Source organism: Abramis brama (genome assembly GCF_963993115.1).
Source record: "Abramis brama genome assembly, chromosome: 7".
NCBI classification, from domain to species: domain Eukaryota; kingdom Metazoa; phylum Chordata; class Actinopteri; order Cypriniformes; family Leuciscidae; genus Abramis; species Abramis brama.
In genome coordinates this window covers 41,960,525-41,987,686 of record NC_139969.1, presented here as the reverse complement: position 1 = coordinate 41,987,686, position 27,162 = coordinate 41,960,525, and the positions used below count along the sequence as shown (strand labels likewise).

Below are 27,162 nucleotides of genomic sequence, written 5' to 3'. Positions count from 1 at the left end.
GCAAAAAGCACCACACTTTGTTTTTATTGTGAGTATACACAAAAATAATACACATTTAACAGAATCGATTGATGTATGAAACTCCTATGGAAAATCAAAGTCAACAGAGTATTTATGAGTTTCTTTTACATTGATAAAAAAAAAGCGAGCTGGTATCGCCGGCGATACCGTCGACCTCTGGGGGTTAAAGGACTATATATTGCCAGACACGACAGACTTGTGGACCTCATTGCTGCTCAGGTCCCGTGTGGGTGATGAGAAGATCTTTAAACACACTACTGTACAGTCTGAATGGTTTAACTCACCTGCAAACACTTTTTTAGGAATTGCTAATACACCCGATATTGTTAAAATCTCTCAGAATGGGAAAAAAGTTACACTATTTGAAGTTTCATGTGCATTTGACTTGTTTATGGAGGATTCTTACTGCTCTAAGATTCTAAAATATCAGTCATTGGTATCGATCATTGAGAACTTTGGGTACAAATGCCAGCTTATTGTGCTGGTGTTTGGTAGTCTAGGTCATGTACACAGGTTGGCGATCCGTGGACTTTGCATTGGAGGGATTTCTAAAACAAGGGCCAAACAGTTGGCAAAGTACTGTTCAATCTCGGCAACTTTAGGAAGCATGATTGTTTGGAAGAGGCGATGTTTCCTGTATCCTTAGAACAGGTTTAATCTATAACAACGTGCTGATCTGTTTTAATCTGTTGGATTATTTAAAAAAATTGATTCCTAATGAAATTTGACTTCGTAATGTGGGATCAAATAAAGTATATAAAATGTGTGACAAAGGAATTAGAAGCAAGCAGAATACGATTGTAAAGCACACGTAGCGTCATCACGTATCTGTGTTTAAAACTAAGTTTAGGCATAAATCTGAAATTATCTTAATCAATACAGAATCGTTGGAGAGAATCTATAACACAATATCACATAAATTAAACATAAACTGTTATTTCCTGTAGCCTATGCCAGGCCTATATGCGTAGCGTACCAAGTTGATGCTTCATCTGCAATAGCCTACAGACTGGTTTACTCTCGCGTGTCACGTGACCAGAGAGTAATCGCGGCTTTGCGGTTAAAAAAAATCGCATTTTCAAATCGCGATATTATCGCAAATGCAATTAATCGTTCAGCCCTAAAATACATCAATAATAAAATAGTACAATGATAAATTCACTTAATTATTAAATATTGGACTTTTCTTAACAAAATTAATAAGGATGATATGCTATACCCACGTTGTAACAAATAAATAAAAAATATTTGGATTTTAAAACAAATGCTTAGTTTGTGGCTCCTTATTATTTTGAATGAAAAACACAACAACAATAAAACAAAGACAAACTTACTTATATTAAACAAAAAATGCAAATTTTATGCATAACTTTTAGCCTCCGGGATCGTCCTGTCAGTCATTGCACCTTACTTTAGTCATGTGACTCCTGTGGCTCAACTTACCTCAGTATCTCCAATTTACACGTTATATTCTGCAGTCCAGTGCAGAGCAGCTTCACTCCTGAATCCTGCAGATTATTATTGTTCATGTTCAGCTCTTTCAGATTGGTATCTGATCCAAGAACTGCAGCCAGAGCTGAACAGCTTTTGTCTGTTAAGTTACAATCATTTAACCTACAATAATTCACAACACAGAATTAGATGGAACACATACAATACATTTTCTATATACAAATATTAAATACATAGCAAAGAGTCTGAGTTAAACTAACATTCATCTTCAAAACTACTATTTCCTGTACATTAGTATTTTTATTAATTGACAAATTTCCTAGATATAATGAAGCATGTTTTAAAAAGGATTGTTTGTGTTAAGATTTATAGCTATAGGATTTCTTCTCTATTTCTGTCACCTGATGGAGTTTGGGTGTTTGCCACTGTTGCCTCTGGCTTCCTTAGTTGGGGACACTTAATATTCAACAATATTATTGACTTGACTGCACTGACACTATTTGATGATACAGTTCACACTTTTATGGCAAGTTAAAGGCCTTTCACTATAATTCTAGAAATGCCTTCATTCACATGTTCATGTCTTTTTGATCTAAAATATTTAATGATTTAAGTAAAGCTAAGATTACGTAAACCTAAGAACCTAAGAAATTGTATTTGTTTTTAATATTTCAAGATTAAGGGTAACTCAACCCCTGGTTAGAGCCTGACTCCACCCACTGGCAATATTTGAAAAATGCTGGAAAAGTGGGCAGAGCCCAGCGGAGATAGAGGGGACGAACCGAGGGCGGGGCTGACCGAGGGAGGGCGTGCATCTGAGACCCGCATTTCAATAGTGCGCGCTCTCTGTAGGCATATTCACATTAGCAGATAATGAGTTGCCATGAGAACGACTGACATCTCTATCTTTTCATACAGATTACATAAACAGATATTTGTTTTCGTTTTGAATTAGATGATTTAATAGCAGAGATGTTTATAAAGATTGTATTGCTTATGCCTGTGTGACTAGTATTCGATGAGTTTTGTTTAAGTTTAGAAACGTGCTCCAGAAAAAAAGTTTAAATTATTCAATATATATGCTCACTCACATCAAGACGCCTCTGGAGTCCATGAGCTGTTTGGAGAAGCCTATTTCCACCTCCATTGCGTTGGAGAAGCAATCCCACGTACAACTATGCTAATTAACTACCTTTCTACACGAAATAATCTAAATCACTATATAAATGTTATGCTAACTAGATGCTAATATACGCTATTTTGATCATTTTCAATACTCGCAAATCCAACTCCTGACCCGCTACAGTGGTTTTACAAGATGTTTTTATACCAGGGGCTGAGCCTATGCCAAGGGTGTGATGAGCTGGTGCCTGCTTACGTCACGGGGCACCACAACTTCCAATAGGAAAATTCAACTGCAGTAGCCACCGTTCAATCTGAAGAGGGCAGCTCTCAGACGTTTTTAAACCATATATTGTAGAATTAAAACACTTTATACCCAAATGTCAAAAAATTTACTCGAATCAATGAACAGCACTAATAAAGCCCCAGTCTTACAGATCATTAACTAAAAAAAGTAGTTACCCTTTAAGTTTAAGCCCAGCCCGGCCCGACCCGACCCGACCCGACACGACACATTAACTGTAATTATGAGCCCCATTTAAACCCGACCATTTTTTAATACGTGGGCCGTTATAACCAGGGGCGGCGCCAGACAATTTTTTAATGCAGGTACTGAGGGGGTGCTAGATATATTATATATAAATACTATTACAAACATTGGCCACTTAATATTTAATATTAAATTATTTTAACTGTCACAATTATAGTATAATTTTATTAAATTCAGCATTCAGCATTCAATCAAATATTTTTAAAGATTGATTATTATTAGTAATGTTATTTCAACATAATATGTGTGCGTGCAACAAGCAAGATGTGCATTTGTAAATCTGGTGACGCGTGCATTGATTTTTATTGATAAACTAGTGTTTTCTGTCAGTGTTGGCTGCAAAGATGAAGTTGACGATCACCATATCCGTAGTGAACGCGCCTATAGAGAGAAATGCACATCATGGATTACATAATCAGAGAGTAGCCCATTTCTTTTGGTTTTTGATTATTTCGTTTAAAGACATTTCAAGCTTTCTGTAGATATATTTCTCATGTCTGTGAGGCATACGCCGAGTTTCGGATTCACTTTGAAGAAAGGCTTTCTACAAAACAAAAAAAGTGGTCAAAATCATGTCTTACCCACTCCATGTCTCTCGATATATTGCACATCCTATCTTACTCGTGCTCTTCACATTTCATAATCAACATAGATGAAAAAAATAACATTATAATATTTTAACAGATATGAAACTAAATGCACTTATTTAATGGCTACAACAGTATAGTAGGCCTACAGACTCTCTATTTGTACAAATTGCTGCACATTCATTTAATTCAGAATTTTGCATACATAAGTTGAAAGGCATTTGTTTGTGCATTGTAAAACATATCTGCAACATTTATCAAGTTCACGGATAATGTTGCGTGCATTTATTAATTATTGTCTTAATGAATAATTTAACAAGGACGAAGCGTGTAAACTGCGTTGTTTAATTCAGAATGGAATGGATCGCAAATGGATCCGAATGAAGAAACGTAAAAAAAAAACGTGAACAGTGATATTCAGAGAAAATGAACAAGAATGAACTTTGGATGGCCTAGGAGGAGTAGGCCTACTATTCTACTTTAATTCAACAAGGTTTTAGAATATAGAATATTTTATTTTTAAAGCCTATTATCCTGGGCCCCGGAGTGAGCCCAGCGAGGCGGCGAACGCCTCGAGTGCGTTCTCGGACATACTCGTCTCACTGTCGAGCGCGCTCGCGGCATTCGCCGCCTCGCTTTTTCCAGTCCGGCGCCTCATAAACACACACACCAGAGAAAAAACGTTGCAGCTCCTATGGCTGAGAGAGAGCCTACTCGGATGAAAACCGCTTCAGTGAGCTCAACAGTGCGCGAGAGAGACCGAGTGTCTCTGAGACCGCGCTCGACAGTGCGCGAGAGAGACCGAATGTGTCCGAGCATAAATACTTTATTTATAAATAAATTACACGTTTCAGCATTAGAATAATCTCTGTAGCATATTGGTCTCATATGCAATGTTTTAATTAGTTTAAAACTCTAAAATAACCTGCAGGGAACGTTCAAAGAAAACATCTTTGTTTGACCGGTTGTGAACACGTGCGGCACACACCACTAGAATTTGGCTGAAATAACCTCTGATGATGACGTTCTCTGTAGGTTATAAAAATAAACCCCCAAAAGATTATATTTTATTATTATTATTTATGCTGGTACATTGTTCAGTATTATATTGAGAGCACTTTTTGTTAAACTTACTATTGTGAGGAAGAAAATACTTCAAGTAGGCTATACAGTATGTCTACCAGTTGTAAAGGTGTGTGAGTTTTATCATTTTAATTATATGCACTAGTGTATGTGTATGTATATTTTATATTACTATTTATTTATTTTTGGTACATTTCTTGAGAATCATAATTTTTTAGACTTATTTGTTGGCCAGTTGTGGTCTGTGCAATAAATATTAAAAGTTCTAAACCATCTATTGTGTTTTGTTGTTCCACTATAGTAATGATAATATTTTTATTTTAATATAATAATAAGTTAATAGGTGTCTCTCACATTGTCCCACAGCAACATTAAAATAGTGTAGATTAGTGTACAATGTTTTATAATAATAAGATGTTCTATTTAGTGTCCATTTCATTCATTTAACATTTCATATTGGGGGTATCCAAGAAATTTCTTATATTTAAACTTTTTTTTTTTTTTATTAAAGTAACGCAATAGTTACTTTCCCTGGTAATTAGTTAATTTTGTAATGATGTAATTCAGTTACTAACGCAGTTACTTTTTGTGAGAAGTAACTAGTAACTATAACTAATTACTTTTTTAAAGTAACTTACTCAACACTGTGTGCGAGTGGAGGAGATGCTGCACATGACACGCGACGTGTTGCATTTTGTAACACAAATAACTGATCAAGGGCCCGACCCAAGGATATTGGTGGGAAATATCGGTCAAGCTCGGGCTCGGGCAGAGAATCTACGCCCTCATATATATGTACTTTATTTAAGAAGCCTGTTTTATAAAAATCTCAACCTTTCAGAATTTCATCTTACTTTTTGGCAATATAAATAACATCTGTACCAAATTACATTCTTTCCCCCCAGTTTTGGTATATGAATATAATATGTTTTTTTTTTTCTTCCTCTTCCTCAAGTATGAGTATGAGCTAATATATAATTCTATTCTAATTGACTATTCTATTCTAATTGACTAATTAATTTTCAGACTGTTATTTCATATGTCAGGCTTTTCAGGGATAAGTTCATGTTCATGATGAGGAATCACTATAGAGTAATGTAGATAAAGACATTTTTCAGATGAGAGCAAACCATGAAAAATATATTAAAAGACTTACAGAGCTCTTCTGGAGGTTTTGATGACTGCCAATAATCTAACGAGACACTCGTCTGATTTCTTGACTTTCTGAAGCTCAAACTCCTCCAGCTCTTTCTCAGATGTCAACAACACAAAGGCTAAAGCAGACCACTGGGCAGGTGAAAGGTCACCAGATGAGAGACTTCCTTTGCTAAGGTGGGTCTGAATCTCTTTCACCAGAGTTTGGTCGTTCAGTTCATTCAGACAGTAGAACAGATTGATGGATCTCTCTGCTGGAAGATCATCTTCTAATTTCTGCTTGATGTACTGAACTATTTCCTTGTTGCTCTGGTCATTGCCGTCTTGCTGTGTCAACAGACCTCGTAAGAGTCGTCGATTGGACTGGAGTGACAGACCGAGGAGGAAGCGAAGGAAAAGGTCCAGGTGTCCATTGTCACTCTCGAGCGCCTTGTCCACTGCAGTCTTGAGAAAATCAATCATGGTTTCATTTCTGTTTTCCTGTTCTGTAGACTCATGATCAAACACACTTGTCTTGTTGATGTCTAGAAACAGATGTGCATAAAGGGCTGCAATAAACTCTTGAATGCTCAGGTGAACAAAGCAGTACATGGTACCAAGAACGATCCCTGTTTCCTCCTTAAAGATCTGGGTACACATGCCTGAGTACACTGATGCCTTATAGACGTCAATACCACAGGCTTCCAGGTCTGTGTCATAGAAGATCAGGTTGTTTCTTTCCAGCTGATGAAATGCCAGTTTCCCCAGTGAAAGGATGGCGTCTTTATCCCAGGAAACATCTGGTGTGTATTCTCCATCATACTTTCGGCGGCTCTGCTGGATCTGGAAGCAGAGAAAGTGTGTGTACATTTGTGTCAGAGTCTTGGGAGTGTCTTCAGTGTTTGATTCCTGCAGTGTTTTAGAGATCTCATCAGCCTGAGTGTTTTTCACATCATTATATCTTTTCTCCTCCAGAATGTTCTGGAGAACCGTGGCTGAAATCCAGCAGAAGACTGGGATGTGGCACATGATAAAGAGACTCTTTGATTGTTTAATGTGATCTATGATTGTGTTGGCCTGATTCTGATCAGTGAATCTTTTTCTGAAGTACTCTTGCTTTTGTGCGTCACTGAATCCTCGTATCTCTGTCAGCCGGTCGATACAGTCAGGAGGAATCTTACTGGCAGCTGCTGGTCTGGTGGTGATCCAGATGAGAGCAGAAGGAAGCAGATTTCCCTTCATGAGGTTCGTTAGGAGAACATCCAGAGAGGCTGGTGATGATACATCACGCCACGTCTTATTACAATCAAACTTCAGAGGAAGGCGACATTCATCCAGTCCATCAAGGATGAACAGCACTTTGAATCGATTCCTTCTTGTAAGGTTCAGTCCTTTTGTCTCTGTGAAAAATTTAGTTATAAGGTCCATCAAACTTAGTTTTTCTTTCTCCATTAAGTTCATCTCTCTGAATGGAAGAGGAAATATGAAGCTGATATCTTGATATTCTTTTTCTTCGGCCCAGTCCAGAACAAACTTTTGCACAGAGACTGATTTCCCGATGCCAGCGACTCCTTTTGTCAGTACAGTTCGGATCTCCTCGTCTTGTTCAGGAGCTTCAAACAAATTTGTGCATTCAACCTGAATCTCTTGTGCTTCATGACGCCTGGAAGCAACTTCAATCTGTCTCACCTCATGTTCAGTATTGACCTGTTCACTGCTGCCCTGAGTGATATAGAGATCTGTGTAGATGTTATTCAGAAGTGTGGAGTCACCTTGCTTCGCAATTCCTTCAAACACACATTGATACTTCTTCTTTAGGCCACATTTCAGCTGAGGAATGAAGAACAGCTCATCTAAACACAGGAACAGAAAATAGTTTTAGTCTTCATTTTCTCTCCTGCATTTATAAGAGACAATCAGACAGATGATCATGAGTCTCTTACCTTCTAGAGCATCAGCAGCTTCATCTTGCTTCATCTCTCTCAGGTAATGTAGTGTGAGATCAAGAGCTGATTCTTTGATACTGGATCTGTTCTCAATAAAGTCCTTCACTAAGTGTTGTGTGTTCTTCTCTTTTTGTAATATTTTCTTAAACTTCTCCAGTTCATTCTTCAGAAATCTGATTATTTTGCTCTCAAGATCCTACAAACAAAAGTAAGAAAAAAGACACAATTTAAATCAAATTTACATTACATTCTACATTTGGTATAAAATCTATATACAACTATAATATAGTAAATCCAGTTAAAAGACTAACATGTTAACCAGCTGTTATTTTTTACAAATAGAAAAATAAAATATATAAGTGCTTCAAAGGAAAAATAGTGATCTGGAGAAATTAAATAAAATGTCTTTGTTCAATAACATATTTGTTGTTGTAAATATTAAACATTTATAAAAAATGTGTTTTCCTACCTGGAAGATTCCTAGAAGATTGTCTTTGAAATTCTCGTGGTTCCTGTGAGTCTGAACGTCTGAGTCTAATGTCTCATATTGAAGCCTGTAATCAAATAAATAAAATAAATACTGATTTTCCAGGCAAAATTTCACAGAAAGAGAAAAAGCATTAGCTGCGAATACTCTGATAAATATTTATCAGATCAAATATTTATTAGAGTATTCAATAATAAATATCATGATAAATTATTCAATGACAAATAATGATAAATATTGGATCTAAAAATGTTTCATGATTGATATTCACTGATACACCTTTTAAACACAGTCAACGTGTGACAAAAAATTAGAAACTCATGAAATACCTTTTATTCGATGATGGTGTTTTCTCACTGAAGTATGGTCCTCCACCTTTAGAATGATCACTCTTCAGAGACACAGAGCTGGACACATGTGAGCCTGATCTTACACTGATGACACACAGAACAGAGAGAACACACTTTACAACAGGAGATACTTTAGTCTCATTTGAAAAGGTTTAGTGTTGCAAATAGTAATTAAATGCAGTATAGCTGTGCATTTGTTCATTTATGACTACAGTCGGATGGATAAACATATATACATGTTTAGTTCATGATCTATTTTCCATAATGAATTCCATAATGAATCTCTTTGTGGCTGCCTGTGTAATTGTGTTACTGGAATGAGTTTCATAAGGTTCCCAGGAATTGAGTTTTATTGTGGCTTAATTCAGTTAAGTTCATTCACATAAACCACAGTAGACAAATAATACAACTAGGGATGTCCCGATCCAATCCACGTCATGCTATCGTGCCGATACTGGCCCAGAACGCTAGATCGGAGATCGGAGGGGAGAAAAAAATATGATCCGATACCTATTAATGGTGGAACGGTACGGTCAAACTGTAACCTACAACTGTTACCAAAATCACACACACACACACACACACACACACACACACACACAGTTTAAAAGCAAAAATTATCTCATCTTTTGGACATTCATCATATTGCATTGGTTTTCATTTCTTGTCCTAAAACAGAGCACTAATCTGTTTATTTTGAAGTGACACATTCTACATTGATTAAAAAAGAAAATTGAATGTGTTTTTAATTGTAATATTATTTTATACAGAAATAAATTATTTATAATTCAGATGAGAATAAAGTTAAAGTTAATTAAAAATTTAAGGAAACAAATATATTGATCTGAAATTGTTGTATAATATCAAGAAAATGCAATTACCTGCCTCCTTGTTTATTATAGATGCCTTTTTGTTACACATTTTTAGCCAATGTATTGGATATAATGGATTGCATTCAATGTTGTTATTTATTTTGTTTGTAAAAGATGGCTTATTTTGTTTTGGCTTAGATGTACAGTAATTGGTTATGTATGTATATGTGACTGTGCCAACCCATGTTGAGAGGAGCAGAAAAGTGCGATTATGTGTGTGCGCAAGAGGACTCCTAGAACTGTAAATGAACTCAGCCATCTTAGTTGAGTTTACTGTAGTTCAAGGACATGAAGAGGTGGACCGCTTGCACCTGCCTGGAGAAGGATCTGGGAAACTTTGGAGGAGTATCATCCTAATGCCTGTTGTAAACAACAGAAGTATAAAAGACTGAAGAACTGACTGCCTCTGGGGATACTGATACGCCAGTGCCCCCGACGCCTAGAAGCCCAGAGCTGAGGACAAGAAACCCCAAGCAGAAGAGAAGAAGCCCAGAGCTTACTACACCTTTGATTCAAAACATGACTATTGTATTTTATACTTAAACGATGGAAGTTTTATTTGCCTTTATATTGTTGTTTATTATAAAAAGAAAAGTAACCAATTAAAGAAATTAAATTGATTACAAAATCTGCCTACCGAGACTTAGATTTTATGATGCTGGAAGACTTTTAATGAGAACATACCACAGAGGAGTCTTCTGACCAAATTGTAAGTACCTTTTGAATGCTTATGGTTTAGGTCAGGTTTTACCTGAGAATAATAAATAAATAGGTAAAAGGTGTTAAGAATAAAGTACACAAAATAAACAAAATATAGCAAATTAATTTTAAATTCATTCAGGTACAATTACCAAACATATCTCAAGGTCTTCTGAATAAAGGGTGGCAGTCTTTCATTATCAGCTGCTCTTGTGGACTATAGACTGGAGAAGTGTATTTGTTCTCCATTTGAGAGAGATGTTTTTATGTGGCCAATTGAGCAAAGTGCTTCCATATATTTTATTATTATTAGTATTAGTTCAAGAATAAAATAAAAATATCGGATTGATATCGGTATCGGCAAATAGCCAAAGCTGCGGCATCGGTATCAATATCGGAAGTGAAAAAGTGGTATCGGGACATCCCTAAATACAACAATATAATGTAATGTAAACACACAATATACCTTTTATTCGATGATGGTGTTTTCTCACTGAAGTATGGTCCTCCACCTTTAGAATGATCACTCTTCAGAGACTCAGAGCTGGACACATGTGAGCCTGATCTTACACTGATGACACAAAGAACAGAGAGAAAACACTTTAGTAAAGGAGGATCAACTGTGTGTGAAACACATCTGTGTCTTTATCTAATCCTCCACACAAATACACACACTCACACAATTTACTGTTTTATAGTTAGCTACTATTTTATTTTGCTGGCTCACATTACTTTAACGATTTATTTAATATACATGAGAGAGATTTAATATGTTAAAAATACTTCACTCTAATTTATGGGAACATGTCAAGTTTTTGTTTATTGACAGAAATAGAGAGCAGAAATGTCTGTGCGACACAGTTTTGTTAGCATACTTGAATTAAAGTTTTTGTTAATCTTTGTTAATGTTAGTTGATAAAAATAAAGCTGTTCATTGTTTGTTCATGTTAGTTCACAGTGCATTAACTAATGTTAACAAGATTTTAATAAAGTATTAGTAAATGTTGAAATTAACATTAACAAAGATGAACAAATGCTGTATAAGTGCAGTTCATTACTAGTTAATGTTAACTAATGTAGTTAACTAATGAATCTTATTGTAAGTGTTACCAATAAATTTGTAGCTTACAATATTTTGGCAGTGATCTGCTTCTTTTCAACACAGGGCCTTTAATTCCATGTCACCCACCTCATCACATGATACGATGTTACAATAATATGTGTTGTTACGTAGGCCTACAAATAATTTGCGAAGTTAGCTAAGAAGTAGCTGGGATAAAATGTCTTTGTCCAAAGGTCTTAAGAGGAAAGTTGACGACGAAAATAGAGTCTTTAGAGAGGAATGGAAAGAGAGTTTTGCGTTCATTTTACCGGATTTCAAAAATGCAAAGCCGGTGTGTCTGATTTGCAAAGAAGTTGTCGCTGTTTGCAAAGAATATAACATAAGACGGCACCATGAGACAAAGCATGGCAGCTTCAAGGTTTCACCTCGCAACAAAAAGCGACAAGTGCGTCTCTAAAAGCGTCTTGGTTGCTCGCACGAAACAACAGGCCTTTCACCGATGCAGAGATTTTTAAAGAAGTCATGGTTGCAGTGTTGGAGGAGTTGGCTGTTGAAAAGTCCATGGATGGAATCATTGCCTCTGTCAAACATGCCCCTTTCTGCAAGGTCCGCTACCCGCCGCATAGAGGCGTTGTCTGATGCTGTGCAGGGAGTCGTTATCAGTGATCTCAATAAGGCTAATTACTTCTCCTTAGCGGTAGACGAGAGCACTGACAACACGGATGTTGCCCAGATGTGTGTCTTTGTCAGGTATTTTGATGGGAACCAGTTTAGGGAAGATTTGCTGTCTCTTATTCCTTTGGAGGGGAACACCACTGGAGATATTATATTCACTGAACTGTCAAAAGTGTTGAATGGCATTCATTGTCATTTAAGAAAGTCAACCTACTCGTGACTGATGGGGCCCCTGTAATGGTGGGTAAACACAGAGGTTTGGTGAGCAGGCTGAAGGAGATCGCCCCCCAAATGCATGGGCTGCATTGTCTTATCCACCAGTGTACTTTGTGCAAAGCTCAGTGGTGAGCTGAAGGTAGTTATGGATAAAGTCATGCGTGTCATCAATTTTGTCAGGGGTACATCAAGCACCCAGCATCGGCTTTTCCGACAGCTTGTGGCAGATTCAGAGGAGGCCGCCCACGACGACCTGCTGCTGCACAATGACGTGCGCTGGCTGAGCAAGGGGAAAGCGTTGGACCGCTTCTGTGCGCTACTGGGTGAGGTGAAGGCATTCCTTATATCTAGCAAGAGTAAGGCAGCAGCAGATCACCTTGTCTTTCTGGAGGACGAGAAGTTCATGTCTAATGTTGCATTTTTAGCTGACATATTTGGTCATTTAAACAATCTTAACATGCAGCTACAGGGAAAAGACAAAACCATCGTGGACATGGTTGAAAAGCTCCAAGAATTCACCGTCAAGCTGGGGTTGTTAGAGTCCGACATATCAACTGGCAGGCTCCTACATTTTAGTACTCTAAAAACACAGGCGAGACGAGTGACGGGACTGATGGTAGACTTCATCAAGCAACTCCGAGCCAACTTCTCTTCTAGGTTGGAGGACTTCTCCGTCCCGAATGAAGTAATTGCTTTTGTGCGTGACCCTCTCACAACCCGACCTAGCGAAGAACTCTCCACCCTGATCAAAACAATCGCCCCTTCTTTGAATGAGGCTAAATTTGAGATGGAGTTAATTGATTTGCAGACAACCTCTCTGATCAAAGATGCATTCAGATCTGCAGAGTCCATGAGTGCCTTTTGGATGGCATGCTCAGAGGAGTACAGCACAATCAAGAACCTTGCGTTTTATGTGTTGACAATGTTCCCTTCCACCTATACATGCAAGTCTGCCTTCTCATCAATGAATGCAATAAAGACGTATGAGAGGAATCGACTGACGCACAAAAACCTTGAGAACTGCCTGCGGATTTCAGTGACAACTGTAACACCAGACATCCGAAGCATTGTGACGAATGAAAGATGCCACTTTTCACATTAAGTGAGTAGCCTAACCCTATCAATAGCCAATTATATTTAATTGTCAGATTGCATTTTGAATGTCACTAAAATTGTTCTGAAATATTATTCTTCATGTCGTTTCAGGTGGATAGACCTCTCCTTGTGTGTCCATAATCCATGTTCCGTTTTTTTTAGGCCGCTTTTGTCTGAATAGTTTTGTTTCTGTTCATGTGTGTCACGTCGTGGCCACAATATGTGCTACTGTTAAGCTGCTGTTGCCACACTTGCCTGTCTTATTCGTCCAATAATTACCCTTCTTTTGAATTAGCCTAGTATAGGCTATCCAATCTTTTGTCAAGCAACATTGTCTTTATTTCTGATTTGGAAGACGACATTAAAAATTGCTACACAAATGGTTGTTCTGGTGTTTCTTTGTCTGTTTGCGCCCGCAGTGGGCCTATAATCGTGGAATATGATGGGTCCGTGTATCATTCGTTCAATCGTTTTTTTCAAATTAATACCAAAAATAAAAAAAATAAAAACGACTTGTTTTTCCATTATTTATTTCCTGAACTAAAACGAAAAAACGAATAACGACTTGTTTTCCGATTTTCTGATTGTGTGCTCAGATCAAAAATAGAAAAAATGAATAACGGGTTTTGACAAATTTGAATTTTGAATTTTAATTTAACACCTTAGCAGACATATAGCCTACCAATGAAATCATTTTAAACAGACCAAGTACTATTGTGGTAACAGATTACAGCCATTTTAATAAAGAAAATCAGAAAACCCGTCATTATTATTATTTTAGTTCAGGAAATAAATAATGGAAAAACAAGTTGTTTTTCATTTTTTTATTTTTGTTGTCCGTGTATCATTCGTTCAATCGTTTTTTCAAATTGAAACCAAAAATGTCAAAATTAAAAACGACTTGTTTTTGAAACAGATAAATCAGAAAATCAGAAAACCCGTTATTCGTTTTTTCATTTTAGTTCAGGAAATAAATAATGGAAAAACAAGTCGCTTTTAATTTTTTTATTTTTTATTTTAATCTGAAAAACAAAACAAAAAAACGATTGAACGAATGATACACGGACCGAACTAAAATGAAAAAAACGAATAACGACGGGTTTTCTGATTTTCTGATTGTGTGCTCAGATCAAAAAATAAATAAAAATGAATTACTGGATTAGAATCCGTGTATCATTCGTTCAGTCGTTTTTTTATTTAATATTGAAAGTAGAAAAATGAGAAAACAGTTCATTTTTCGATTTTTCATTTTTTCCCAAAAAACGAAAAACAAGAATTCAGCTTTAGTTTTCGTTTTTCGTTCTGAGGTAGCAAAATTAATAAACAGCTTGATATTCGATTTCTACACATGGGCGGGAATGAAACGCCCCTTTCCTCTGATTTGTCAGCCGAAGATCAAACTGTCCCGTCATCAGTTCTTCCTCAGATCTGCACTGCAGAATAAGAGTCCTCCGTTGTGCGGATTCTTAACGCGTTTATTGCAACTTTTTCATATTTTTTTCCATCAACCAGACTAACGAATGGCTCGACACAATCCGTACTGGGGAATAGACTAGACAGGGCTTTTTCTTCTTTGTAGACCAGAGTTCTCAAGTGCCAGGGGTTTGCTATTTTCCGAACTGTAAAGTCACGTTTTTTAAAAAAATTTTATCATGAACCACGCTGTGTTTTATTCCTAAGTGACTATATAATGCATTTTACTTAAAATAATCTAAATGTTGACTTTCAAAAGTAGGCGCGTCAGAAGGCTATTCACTCTATTTTGGTTCATTTTTGGTGTGCGCCAGAAAGATGTTCAAGGAGTCTGAGACGCAGCGCATCATGTTGTTTTCTTTATTTTTTAAAGGTCATTTGTAGTCATTTTGAATGTACACAAATAAAAATATAAATTTTACTGCTTCGAATGACAGTATTAGTAGTAGTAGTAGTAGTAGTAGTAGCTTTATTGGTCACTAGTCACAGGTACCAGCGAAATTCCGCCATCAACCTGTCCATACAAACATACATACAATATGACAAGGGGGAAGACAGGACAGGAAGACAGAGCATTGAGGAAAAAAATACAGCATAACATGAGGAGAGGTGAGGAGGAAAAAAAGGCAACCCCCAGACTATGCTCCTGTAAGGAGTACAGTTTGGGAACAGTAAAAAAACACCTCAGCAACATTAGCACATAATCAGTACACAACATGAACACACAAGACTTGCAACAGGGGAGGGGAGTGGGGGGTGGAGGTAACCCAGCACAGGCAAGCAGCCATCCGGTCCTGCAGCCATTTTCGGCGCTGGTCAGACCCGCCTGTCAGACTGGGGGTACAAAGCGTCGAAGGCGAGGGATGGGGGGTGGGGGAGGGTGATTGCATATCTGTGTATATGTAAGAGTCCGTGTATGTGTAGGCCTCGAGAGTCGCTACGCCTGACATCCTAATCTAGGTGCCTCAGTCCGCAGGATGTCATAGCGATACACAGCAGTTGCCATGGAGTCAACCTTGATCAGGTCCCAGACAGAGTCAACAATCAGCAGGTGTCAGTGGGGAGTGGGGGAAGGAAGGCAAGAGCGTCTCGCTGCAGTGCTCTCTCCAGAGGGAGTTGTTGTTGCAGCAGCAGCCTCGGCCAAGGCCAGTGCTGGTAGAGGGGGGCCGAAAGCAGATAAGATTGGGGTTGTTTGGTCTTGGGACGAGTAGCCGCATTCCAATTTAAACAGCTCCTGGTCCATTTGGGTCTCCGAAACGATCCATTTGCCTTTGCAAAGCTGTAAGCTTCTCCAAGATGTTATCAATATTTTGGTTCATAGTCACCAAAGTCACAGTCTGAGTGCTGACAGCTCTGCCCACTGCTTCAATCATGACGGGCAGCCTTGTGGGGTTTTGGACAGCTGTCACCGTCTTCTTAATTCCTCGATAAACCAGGGCAATGCCTAATCCAAACAGCAGAAAACCTGTTATCATGGTTCCGAAAAGGTAGATATCTTCAATGTCCTCCACGGAAAGAGCCGCCAGACACACGACCCGCCACCTCTCCCACGCGTCCATCGTGTAGCCAGCTGCGAACGTTCCGGCAGGGCAGTCAGGTTCCCCCGAACCCAAGCTTCTCGTCGAGAAGATGGTGTCAATTGCGTTGAGAGACCAGTTGATCAAATCCATAATTTCTTAGTTTGGAGAGCAGTGCGGAGAGAGTCTCTCAAAGTACAAGACAGTAGACTAGACGAGACGAGAGGAGCAAAGCAGGGGAGATAAGGGAGAGGAAGGGAAGAAAATGCGACCGCCTTCGTTGAGAGCCAAAGACAGAATATTAAGTTATTTCCCCTGCTGAGCAACAAATCCAAGTGATGGCGCTGGCGCATTGCTCGCTCACACAACATCTAGGCCAGGGCTATTCAATTAGCTTCATTCGAGGGCCGGATTATCAAATCGAAAAGTTGAGGTGGGCCGGTGGGTTGGTTTGGGGGTTTAGCTTATTTATTGAAACATAACAGTTTCAATAAATAAGTTAAAGTAAACCTAAAAAAGTATGGTATTTACTTGAAAATGTGGTACCCAACAGTATGCAGATATATAAAACCATAATAAATAAAAACTTGATAATTTACAGCTGTGTACAACTATTTTCCTTGGAACAAATACATTAATTATACAAACTCGTAGCTGTTGGTGAGAAATAATAATAATTTTATTTATAATTGTTACGCTTAAATGAAAATATTCTGACAGTGAGACTTGATAACCACAGGCTACTCACTCCCACTGTATAAAAAAATGCCTAAACACAGGTTAAAAACTATACGCACCTTTACAAAGAAACTGACATAATTTCATAACAAACATTAATTATATATTCCTCTACCCACCTAATAAATCTAATGCAATATAAATCACTATATTTACTATTATACTGTATAATATTATAGTAAATATATATATTTACTATATTTATTTATTACTACACAGTAATTCAATATAAATATTACACATTTCTGCCCAACCATGGTAAATTACTACAGCACATTCATGTTAAATGTTTGTAAGGGTGATTAGCGGATTTAAAGTGTTCTAATTTCGTTCATGCCACAATGTTTCTTCTCCTGCTTTCCTCATCAGTCTTGTTGGGAATGTTGAGGCTGTTTCATCTGATTTAATACTAGTTAAATCGTCGAGTGATTTGTGGTTTGTAACAGAGAGGTTTCTGTCGAACTGAAAAACGCTTCCCACTGGTTGTCGCAACGCTGTTTAATAATAGTGCCCGGGACCGGAGTAAACGCAACTATTTGTTGTTACTGTACTGACCGAGAAACCGCTTCAGATGATTCAGTGACGGAGCGGTCCGAATGAATCCGAATAGTTTTAGACCGTTACTGACCGGCCACTTTGACGCTCTCGTCTCGCTGGCGGCGGTGTGAACGCACAGTTATGCAAGCGCGTTTAGAAAGGATCGAACTAAAAGAATGATTCATTCACGAATGATTGGTATCGCTGGTTCAGTCGACATAAATTCGGGACACATAACTGCTGAAATATTCGCACGTAAAACGTTTCTCAGGTTAATCGGAGCGAGTATCAAACTAAATTAGCCGCACCGCCAGGAAAAGAGGGGGAGGGAGGTTGGTGCCGTCGGGCCGGATGGAGATGATTGGCGGGCCGCATTTGGCCAGTGGGCCGCCAATTGAATAGCCCGGATCTAGGCTATTATCAGTTCACTTCTGGCATTGCTAACTTGACATCGCAGCCTATTCATTATTAAAATAAAACACAGTTAACCAAATATATAAAAATTATTCTGCTTAATTTAATTGGTCTTTTGTACAATATAAAGGCTGTGCTGCACAGTCCTACTTGCTGTTATTCCAAACTCATTTCCCTTGCTGTGAAGATGATGATTTAGCATATACTTGTATATTGGGACTCGACTGAAGTACGAAGCCTTCTTTACATTACTAGTTAGCATCCAAATGTTACATTGCAAATATGGAAACCTTGGACCGAATGAGAGATGCGCGAAACCAATGTCCGTACAGTTTCAGTTTCAATAAAGGACATAATAGGCTATTATTATAAGTTATTAGGTTAGGCTATATTTTTATTATACGGGCTACTTATTTTTCATTCTTGTTGTTTTCTGAATACCATTCATTTAAGGATTTGACAGGCTACAGTAAGGGGAAGTAAAATACGCATAGACATGTTATTAATAGCGTTTATAATGTTAATGTTGTATTTTATTTACGGTCTTTTACACTATTTCTGAATAGGCTAATAATAAAATGCGTTTGTTTCCCTCTCAACATGACCGTGCGCTGCGCGCAAGCGCACATCTTTGAGATATAAATTAATACATTTCAGAAGAGTATGTATTTTAATATCTCTGTTGTTCTCTGTTCTCCGGTTGTTAGATAGTCAGTCTGAATGACAGTTCATGCGTTTACGTTAAAATAGGCCTATTATATAGTCAATGCATTATTCTTTTCTTTGTGTATTAGTGTTAAAAATATTTAATTTACAACTAATTATATTGATTTATATCTTCATTTATTATTAAAAAAATAAAATAATTACTGGGTGAGGCGACCATGGTAGCCGTCACAGCCGTCATTTACCCTGCATACCCAGCTGATGCAAAGCGTATGTGAATTGATATCTACACAGAAGAAAGCCCTGTCTAGTCTATTCCCCAGTACGGGTTGTGTCGAACCATTCGTTAGTCTGGTTGTTTGATGAAAAGAAGATTAAATGTAGCCTAGTTGCAATAAACGCGTTAAGAATCTGCACAATGGAGGACTCTTATTCTGCAGTGCAGAACTGAGGAAAATCTTCGGCTGACAAATCAGAGGAAAGGGGCGTTTCATTCCCGCCCATGTGTAGAAATCGAATATTCAAGCTGTTTATTATTTTTTCTACCTCAGAACGAAAAACGAAAAATCAAGCTGAATTCTTGTTTTTCGTTTTTTTGGAAAAAATGAAAAATCGAAAAATGAACTGTTTTCTAATTTTTATACTTTCAATATTAAATAAAAAACGACTGAACGAATGATACACGGATTCATTAGACAAATTTTCATTTTGATTTTTAATTTAACACCTTTAGGCATCAATGAAATCATTTTAATTTGGGGTTTTAATAAAAAAAAAAAAACAAAAAAAAAACGATTGAACGAATGATACACGGGGCCTATTTATAAACTGTTATTGTAAAATAAAAATAAGCTGATAAAAAAAAACAAAAAAAAACGGACTTCCAAAATAATCCGGCGGGCCAGAAAATATTGCCTATTGCCGACCCCTGATCTAGAAGGTTATTAACAAATTATTAACTGTGATATTTTCTATAGAGCAAACAGGGCTTTATAGACAATGTCAGAGTAAATTTAAGAAGTTAAAAACTGAAGTTGTGCAAATATAAAACAATGCTTAAAGTTGTGTTATTGACAGGGAAACACAAAGTCCAGTGGAGTTTAAACTGATGAAAACAGACGCAGTCTTACCTGTGTTTCTCTGAGAGACTCATCTGAGAGAGAGAGTCCTTTCCTCTTTCCTCTGACATACTGCAGCTAAACTGACACTGAAAACTGATCAGCACTGGTTTCTGGAAACACTCAATCCTTCAGCATCACCTGGAAATGACACCATTTTACACAGATGAAGAACATCTTATTTAAGACAATAATGAAGAATGCTGAGTTATCATCAACAACAGCAACAGCAAAAACAATCTATAAAATAAAGTGAGTTACAGACAAATATATTGCCATGTAAAATAACCGAATGGTCTTAATCATTTCTGATTGTTTAATGAGTTTAACTGACTCTAAATATTAATTCATTGGGGAACAGAAATTGTGTTTAAAACTTTGAGTGGGAAAATTGAAGCTGATTTGTTATATTCTCTATTACAGTTTAATATCATTTTACAATCATATTTACCCAATCTTTATTAATTGTTGAATCGTTTGTCATTTAATCATTACTTCAAGTTCACAATGATGGTTGATTTCATTACTTTTAAATGATCCTAAAATAACTGATTGAGTAAAAGTAACCAGAATTATAATAGACATACTGTATAACTACTAATCATAATTGCTATATATGAACTGAGATATTCAGTTTAATAACAGCAGATTGTTGTTCATTGACGTCAGGCTTCATCTGTCTGTCTACTGTAAATGTCTGCTTCAAAAATACTTTCGATTTCACAAAAACAACAGCCTAAAACTGAAGAGGAAATGGGAGAAAACTTTCAGAAACATATTCGTGTTCAATAACCCTTTCTCACTAAAACTTCATGTTTTAACTTCAAAAGACTGTAATTTCTGGCAGATTCTTCGTCTGGAATCATTTGTAATTATTAGTAACTTCATATTGTATAGTAAGCGTTATTTAAATGTGAAGTTACAGAAGGCCTGTTCTCGGAGTAGCAGAAGAACAGCCTTCTGTAACTTCACATTTAAATCTCGCTTAATATACAATATGAAGTTCCTAATAATTACAAATGACTTTAATGGAGAATGTATTAAACTTACTTGCAGTCTTGTCCACTAAGAAGAGAGTTTATCAGTATTTTAAACTCAGTAACGCTTGTTGTCAGTCCGCGCGCGTCGTTCTCAGAATCTCTTCCTGGTCTCGATGGATTGTGGATTAAACACATAAATGGACGCGAGTGTTTTTAGATTTGGAGGCATTGTGCTAAATTGACATCTGTGGAAATGTTTTCTGGATCATAGATCAGATCAAATCCACCGAGTAACAGGTTTAGGTGTCAGAGGTTGGTATTTCTGTTGATGTGTTGTTACTTTCGTTTTCGCTCCAGACGCGTGCACTTCTGAAGATGACGCAGTTACAATAGAATGGACCAGTAACAGCTAAAAACTCAAATTCTCACACCAAAGACAATAAACGAGATGTTAGACTCGTAAAAGCATAAGATATAAACAAACACACTTACTTCTCTTGAACGCAGACGCAATAAAGGCAACTTTGAAGTACCCCAGCCAGAGTTAAGTCTGGACGATGGCGCGGGGCGACACTTTTGGGCGGAGCCAGAGAGTTACGACACGGAAGTAACGCGCGTCGTGGAGCAGCCGATAGTTCCAAACACTGAGAGCTCCAGCACTGAACCACATTCATTTTCAGTGTTTCTGAAGTACGCTCGCTGGTAAGTTGATGAAATTACTGTATTTTTGACATTTGAACGCATTAGCCGTCCTCTCATGAATCTATTGAGCAGGGCCGTGCAGAGACCTCTGGAGGGGCAGGTGCTCAAAGTATAAAAGGGGGGCACATCATGGAACAAGGCTTTAAATGGGGCTGTGTTTTTCCTGGCTTAAAATGAGGCGGAGGTGGTAAAATCCTAATAATGTATTTTAATAATAAGATAATAAAATGTGTATTTTTTTGTAGATCATCATATAGCCTAATGTGTTTCCCACATCATTTTTGTGGGTGGAGCTTGGTACCTCTAGGGGGGTCCGGGGGCATGATTTAAAATGAACATTTATATACAATAAAAGTTCTTCTTTTGGCAAAATTACATTTCCTTAATAGCCTAAACAGAGGCTTTTCTCCCTTCAAACTTAAATTGTCAATGTTTCATTACATCACTTTTTGAAATCTCTAATTTTTTGTATCTTTTATAAAGGGCATTTTTCCCCTAATTTTATTTTTAATTCCTTAAATTTGATCAATATATTATAATTATTATATTATAGTTACCAATCACATTAAATAATTTACATTGAAAAATTATAACTGTATTAAATTAGATTATTTTAAATATTTTTGAATATACAAAAATAAGGAATGTTGAAAAGATGATACTTTATGAAACTAAACCGCCAGTAGGAGGCGGCAGGCGACCGTCTTAATGAGCGAGTCATTGAGTCATTCATTCAAACGATTCGTTCAATCGGCTGATTTATTCAGAATGAGGCAGTTTGTGAATGGGTAATTGAATATTTGACTCAACCGATTCGTTCAAAATGCTGAATCATTCAGTAATGCAACAAGTGTTGCTGTGAGATGCGCGATGGTTCTGGGGTGATCTTTGTTTGGAACCATTTTCGCTGCTGAAACAGAACAAAAACAGTCATTGCGTCTAAAATGTAAGTGGCTTCATTTTAACTATTTGTTTATTGACCTGTTATGAAATCAGTCTCGGTTTTAATCTTGATGGCATTCAGGAAAACAGTTCTACAGCCTACACACTGCAATATAAACAACATCTCTGCATGCTCTCTTCATGTCGTCCTTGTAAAATAATAATAATAAGTAAACAAACATCAAAATCACTTAGCTGAAAATGAAACGCCACTTACCAGCAGCCACAGATTTTAAGATATCTTCTGGTAGTGCGCGTAGCCGCGCGAAATTAAAGAATGTGCGTGCAGCGTGAGGAATCGTTCCGGATGAGTTCGTCAGGTGAAAGGTCATCATGTGGATCATTTCATTTACGGCTAAATTATTATTTATTAATTTTACTAATAGTTAGGTTGGGCATGGCATCCACAAAAGGGCCTTTAATTACAAAAAAAGGAGAGGAAATTTTGCCTTGACAAAAGGGCACTTTGGGCACCAAGGGGCAAAGGGGCAGGTGCTCGAGCAAATGTAAAATGTAGCCCTTCAGATTCAGAGCGATTTGCTCTGGCCAGAGCAAGTAGCGTAAATGGTGAGTTATGTGATTTCAGTTGTTTCTTATTAAATTGAAATTGGAGTAAACGTTTTTGGAAATTCGCATCTTGGCTGGGCTTTGTTTGAATTAATTTTGACTTGCTGCTGAATTGTTAACACTCATATAGAAACAAACAAGGAGATTTATTTATTGTAAATAAAGATTTATTTTTTTGTAAGAGTCACTTTATTTTTCATTAATATTAAAGTAGTGAAGTTGCCTTTACATGCTTAAGCTGTTAATTTATCCATTGCAAGGGTGGACCATACTTATAAATCATCCAAACATTTGCCCCCCCCTGAGAGATTTTGCAGGAGCCGCCACTGGGTTTGTATATATCATTTTTGTTCTCATTTAATTTCAAATTATGTACAAGAGTACAGAATCATAATTATAGAAACCATGACAAATGTCCAAATAAATATGGACCCAACTTTATGTGGACTCTCTTCTGTAATCTCAACCTCATGAAAATGTTTAGGAGACACAGGCTTTCAATGTGTATGGGCCTATGAAACGCTTTGCTTCTGGCAGGGGAATGCACTCACCCAAAAATCTAAGTAACTATAGAATTACTTATAATGTGGAGTTTGAATGTTATCAATGTATAGATAAGCATTTGACTGATTCTCGATTCACCACCAGGTCTCCAGATCATCCTACAGCGTCGGTGGCAGAATGTAATGGCTTGTAGAGAGATTGTAATTTCTGGCAGATTCTTCGTCTGGAATCATTTGTAATTATTAGTAACTTCATATTGTATAGTAAGCGTTATTTAAATGTTAAGTTACAGAAGGCCTGTTCTCGGAGTAGCAGAAGAACAGCCTTCTGTAACTTCACATTTAAATCTCGCTTAATAAACAATATGAAGTTCCTAATAATAACAAATGACTTTAATGGACAGTGTAATAAACTTACTTGCAGTCTTGTCCACTAAGAAGAGAGTTTATCAGTATTTTAAACTCAGTAACGCTTGTTGTCAGTCCGCGCGCGTCGTTCTCAGAATCTCTTCCTGGTCTCGATGGATTGTGGATTAAACTCATAAATGGACGCGAGTGTTTTTAGATTTGGAGGCATTGTGCTAAATTGACATCTGTGGAAATGTTTTCTGGATCATAGATCAGATCAAATCCACCGAGTAACAGGTTTAGGTGTCAGAGGCTGGTATTTCTGTTGATGTGTTGTTACTTTCGTTTTCGCTCCAGACGCGTGCACTTCTGAAGATGACGCAGTTACAATAGAATGGACCAGTAACAGCTAAAAACTCAAATTCTCACACCAAAGACAATAAACGAGATGTTAGACTCGTAAAAGCATAAGATATAAACAAACACACTTACTTCTCTTGAACGCAGACGCAATAAAGGCAACTTTGAAGTACCCCAGCCAGAGTTAAGTCTGGACGATGGCGCGGGGCGACACTTTTGGGCGGAGCCAGAGAGTTACGACACGGAAGTAACGCGCGTCGTGGAGCAGCCGATAGTTCCAAACACTGAGAGCTCCAGCACTGAACCACATTCATTTTCAGTGTTTCTGAAGTACGCTCGCTGGTAAGTTGATGAAATTACTGTATTTTTGACATTTGAACGCATTAACCGTCCTCTCATGAATCTAGTGAGTAGTTGTAATTTATATGTAGCCAACTTTAGTTAATGTTTATTTGAAGAGAATAGTTAACGGCAAGCTTACGGGACCAACACTTCACTAACGTGCAGAAATGTGTAAATTCAATACTGAGGTCATAGTTAAAACCTGTTAACCGTTGCCAGAGCGCGGACGCACTGAAGCGGTTTTATTTATATATAGTTCAAAGTTACTATCAGATTTAATGTTATACCTTGACAAACTATACATCATTAAAAAGATATAAGACTCAAGTTTCAGAATTTGACCACTATTGTATTCTGAGAAACTTATAGCGACAGTTATTTCTTAATTTGTGTCAGGAGTTATGAAATGAAAAAATTAGTCGATACCTTTGATATGAATTATGCGCGTCAGCCGCTTTCATTCATAAAAAAACTCCCGTGCCGTCGTCATGACAGCGATACACAAAACAACGTGCCTCAGGGCTTTAGCTCAAAAATGTGCAGATTTGGAGAAATATTGATATATTCTCATAGGTTTACATCAGATTTCTATAGACAGGAATAATATTTATTGAATTTATACCCAAATGCGTCGATGTAATCATTATGAGCGTTTGCATAACTCTGATACTGTGTTTTCAATTCATACCAATAGCCTGAGGGCGCCCTCGCCGCCCTGTGCACAGTATTAGTCCATATATAGAACATGAAGAAGAGCCATGATCATGTGACATTCCAGGAAGCCTCGAACACACACAAAGCTAACAAGAGATCGCGCTATAACTATGGCTGTAACATGCAGTTTTGAAGACAATAAACATGTTTGCTATGATATTTGAGTTACCTGTGTTTTTCAATCCATGCCAGGTATTTCCATAATAATAGATTATATTTATAATGTAATGCTAATCTATATAGACTATCATTGTGCAGAACACTATCCAATAGTATATTTTCTGTCTGATTTTTTATCTGAAGCCAAATTAGATCACAAAAAATTATTTAAAATACTCGATTTGCTTTATAAAGTAAGTTTATAAGCACAAACATGGTTTTAATCTCATAAATTGTCGTGTATTGATGGTGTGCTAAGCTAACATGCTAGCTAGCCCTAGGTGCACCTGCCAGGCTGCCACCTAGAAGTTATATTTTTATTATTTTTTGAATGCTTACTGAAATGTTTCTTTATTCAAGAAATGCATTTGATACAGTTTAAAATGTAAGGGTGAACTTTAAGAAAAGAAATTAGTGACTGAAACCCTATGAATAGCCTGTGAATAGCCAGTCGTTAGTAACTATAATGCAGACAAAAGAAATGCATATTTAGAGCCATAACTAGGCTGGAGAGGTGTGAATGTGTGCAGGGGGAGACTGAGACTGAATGGGGCTCGTTTGCACCACAAAACAATAAAGACAATATACTGGATAGATGGTTAGAAGATGACAATAAACATCAGTAGCATTTTAGCGTCAAATCAAAATAAAGTCACATGACATGGTCTTGAAAAACATTTCACTAAATACAGAGTTTTGGACTTATTATCTTAAGATTTTAAACATAAAATGTTTAGACATGTGGCATTAGCTGTAGTGCATTTCTAGATTGCTCCAGTGCCAACTTCAATTTTTTTTTCATGAGGATGTTTCATAAAAAATAATTTCTAATAACTTTACAAAACTTTGAAGCTATTTATAACAATTTTTGTCATTATGACAATAATTAATTCTAAATTTACAATAAACTGCCAGGTGTCAGCTTTCAAATGAGATCATACTTGTGCTTTTAGTACAAAGGGTTCATGAACTGTATCTGTTTCAGTTTGGGTATGTCATTTCTTGGGATTTTTCAAAAGTGGGGTTGCAGCTTAACAGGTTAAATGTGATGTTGCACTATATTGTATTCAGAGTTTTTTTTGTCAACCCTATTTACATACACATGACGTGGTTAGAATATTAGAAATGCATCTGGATATAAAGCAAATAAGTACAGCAGCACCCTCACAATTAAGACCTCAATGCTAAAACGTGTAAATTAATGTACACCTCTATGACAGTATAAACAAATCCTGAACATAATAGAAAAGCAGAATTTATGGCTGAGCTTTATATATACGGTATCATAATGCAATAAAAATATAATTTGTTGGATGAGCAAAATAATCATCCAGCTTCTTCCAGAATGATGTTGTGTAAGAATAACCATTTGAATAACAATAGTGGTTTGTATATATCATTTTTGTTCTCATTTAATTTCAAATTATGTACAAGAGTACAGAATCATAATTATAGAAACCATGACAAATGTCCAAATAGATATGGACCCAACTTTAGGTGTGGACTCTCTTCTGTAATCTCAACCTCATGAAAATGTTTAGGAGACACAGGCTTTCAATGTGTATGGGCCTATGAAACGCTCTGCTTCTGGCAGGGGAATGCACTCATCCAAAAATCTAAGTAACTATATATAGAATTACTTATAATGTGGAGTTTGAATGTTATCAATGTATAGATAAGCATTTGACTGATTCTCGATTCACCACCAGGTCTCCAGATCATCCTACAGC

At 37.0% G+C, this 27,162-nt stretch overlaps 1 protein-coding gene across 3 annotated transcripts in view; it reads right to left on the bottom strand.

Annotated features, from left to right (window-relative positions):
• LOC311087312 (NACHT, LRR and PYD domains-containing protein 12-like) overlaps positions 1 to 27,162 on the bottom strand; it is a 160,724-nt gene that overhangs the window by 33,119 nt on the left and 100,443 nt on the right. Inside the window, exons 1-8 of one of the 3 annotated variants that reach the window (XM_084120632.1) lie at positions 21,288 to 21,411; positions 19,828 to 19,956; positions 10,770 to 10,874; positions 8,712 to 8,816; positions 8,365 to 8,449; positions 7,893 to 8,091; positions 5,972 to 7,802; positions 1,465 to 1,635 (exon numbers count right to left, since the gene is read on the bottom strand). The exons of 1 other annotated variant lie outside the window; for it this stretch is intronic. In XM_084120632.1, coding sequence (XP_083976758.1) covers positions 1,465 to 1,635; positions 5,972 to 7,802; positions 7,893 to 8,091; positions 8,365 to 8,449; positions 8,712 to 8,816; positions 10,770 to 10,874; positions 19,828 to 19,886 — 2,555 coding nt within the window. In that variant the 5' untranslated portion in view covers positions 19,887 to 19,956; positions 21,288 to 21,411. Of the gene's footprint in view, positions 1 to 1,464; positions 1,636 to 5,971; positions 7,803 to 7,892; positions 8,092 to 8,364; positions 8,450 to 8,711; positions 8,817 to 10,769; positions 10,875 to 19,827; positions 19,957 to 20,865; positions 21,412 to 27,162 lie in introns of those variants that run through there. One more of the 3 variants, XM_084120633.1, reaches the window with a different exon arrangement.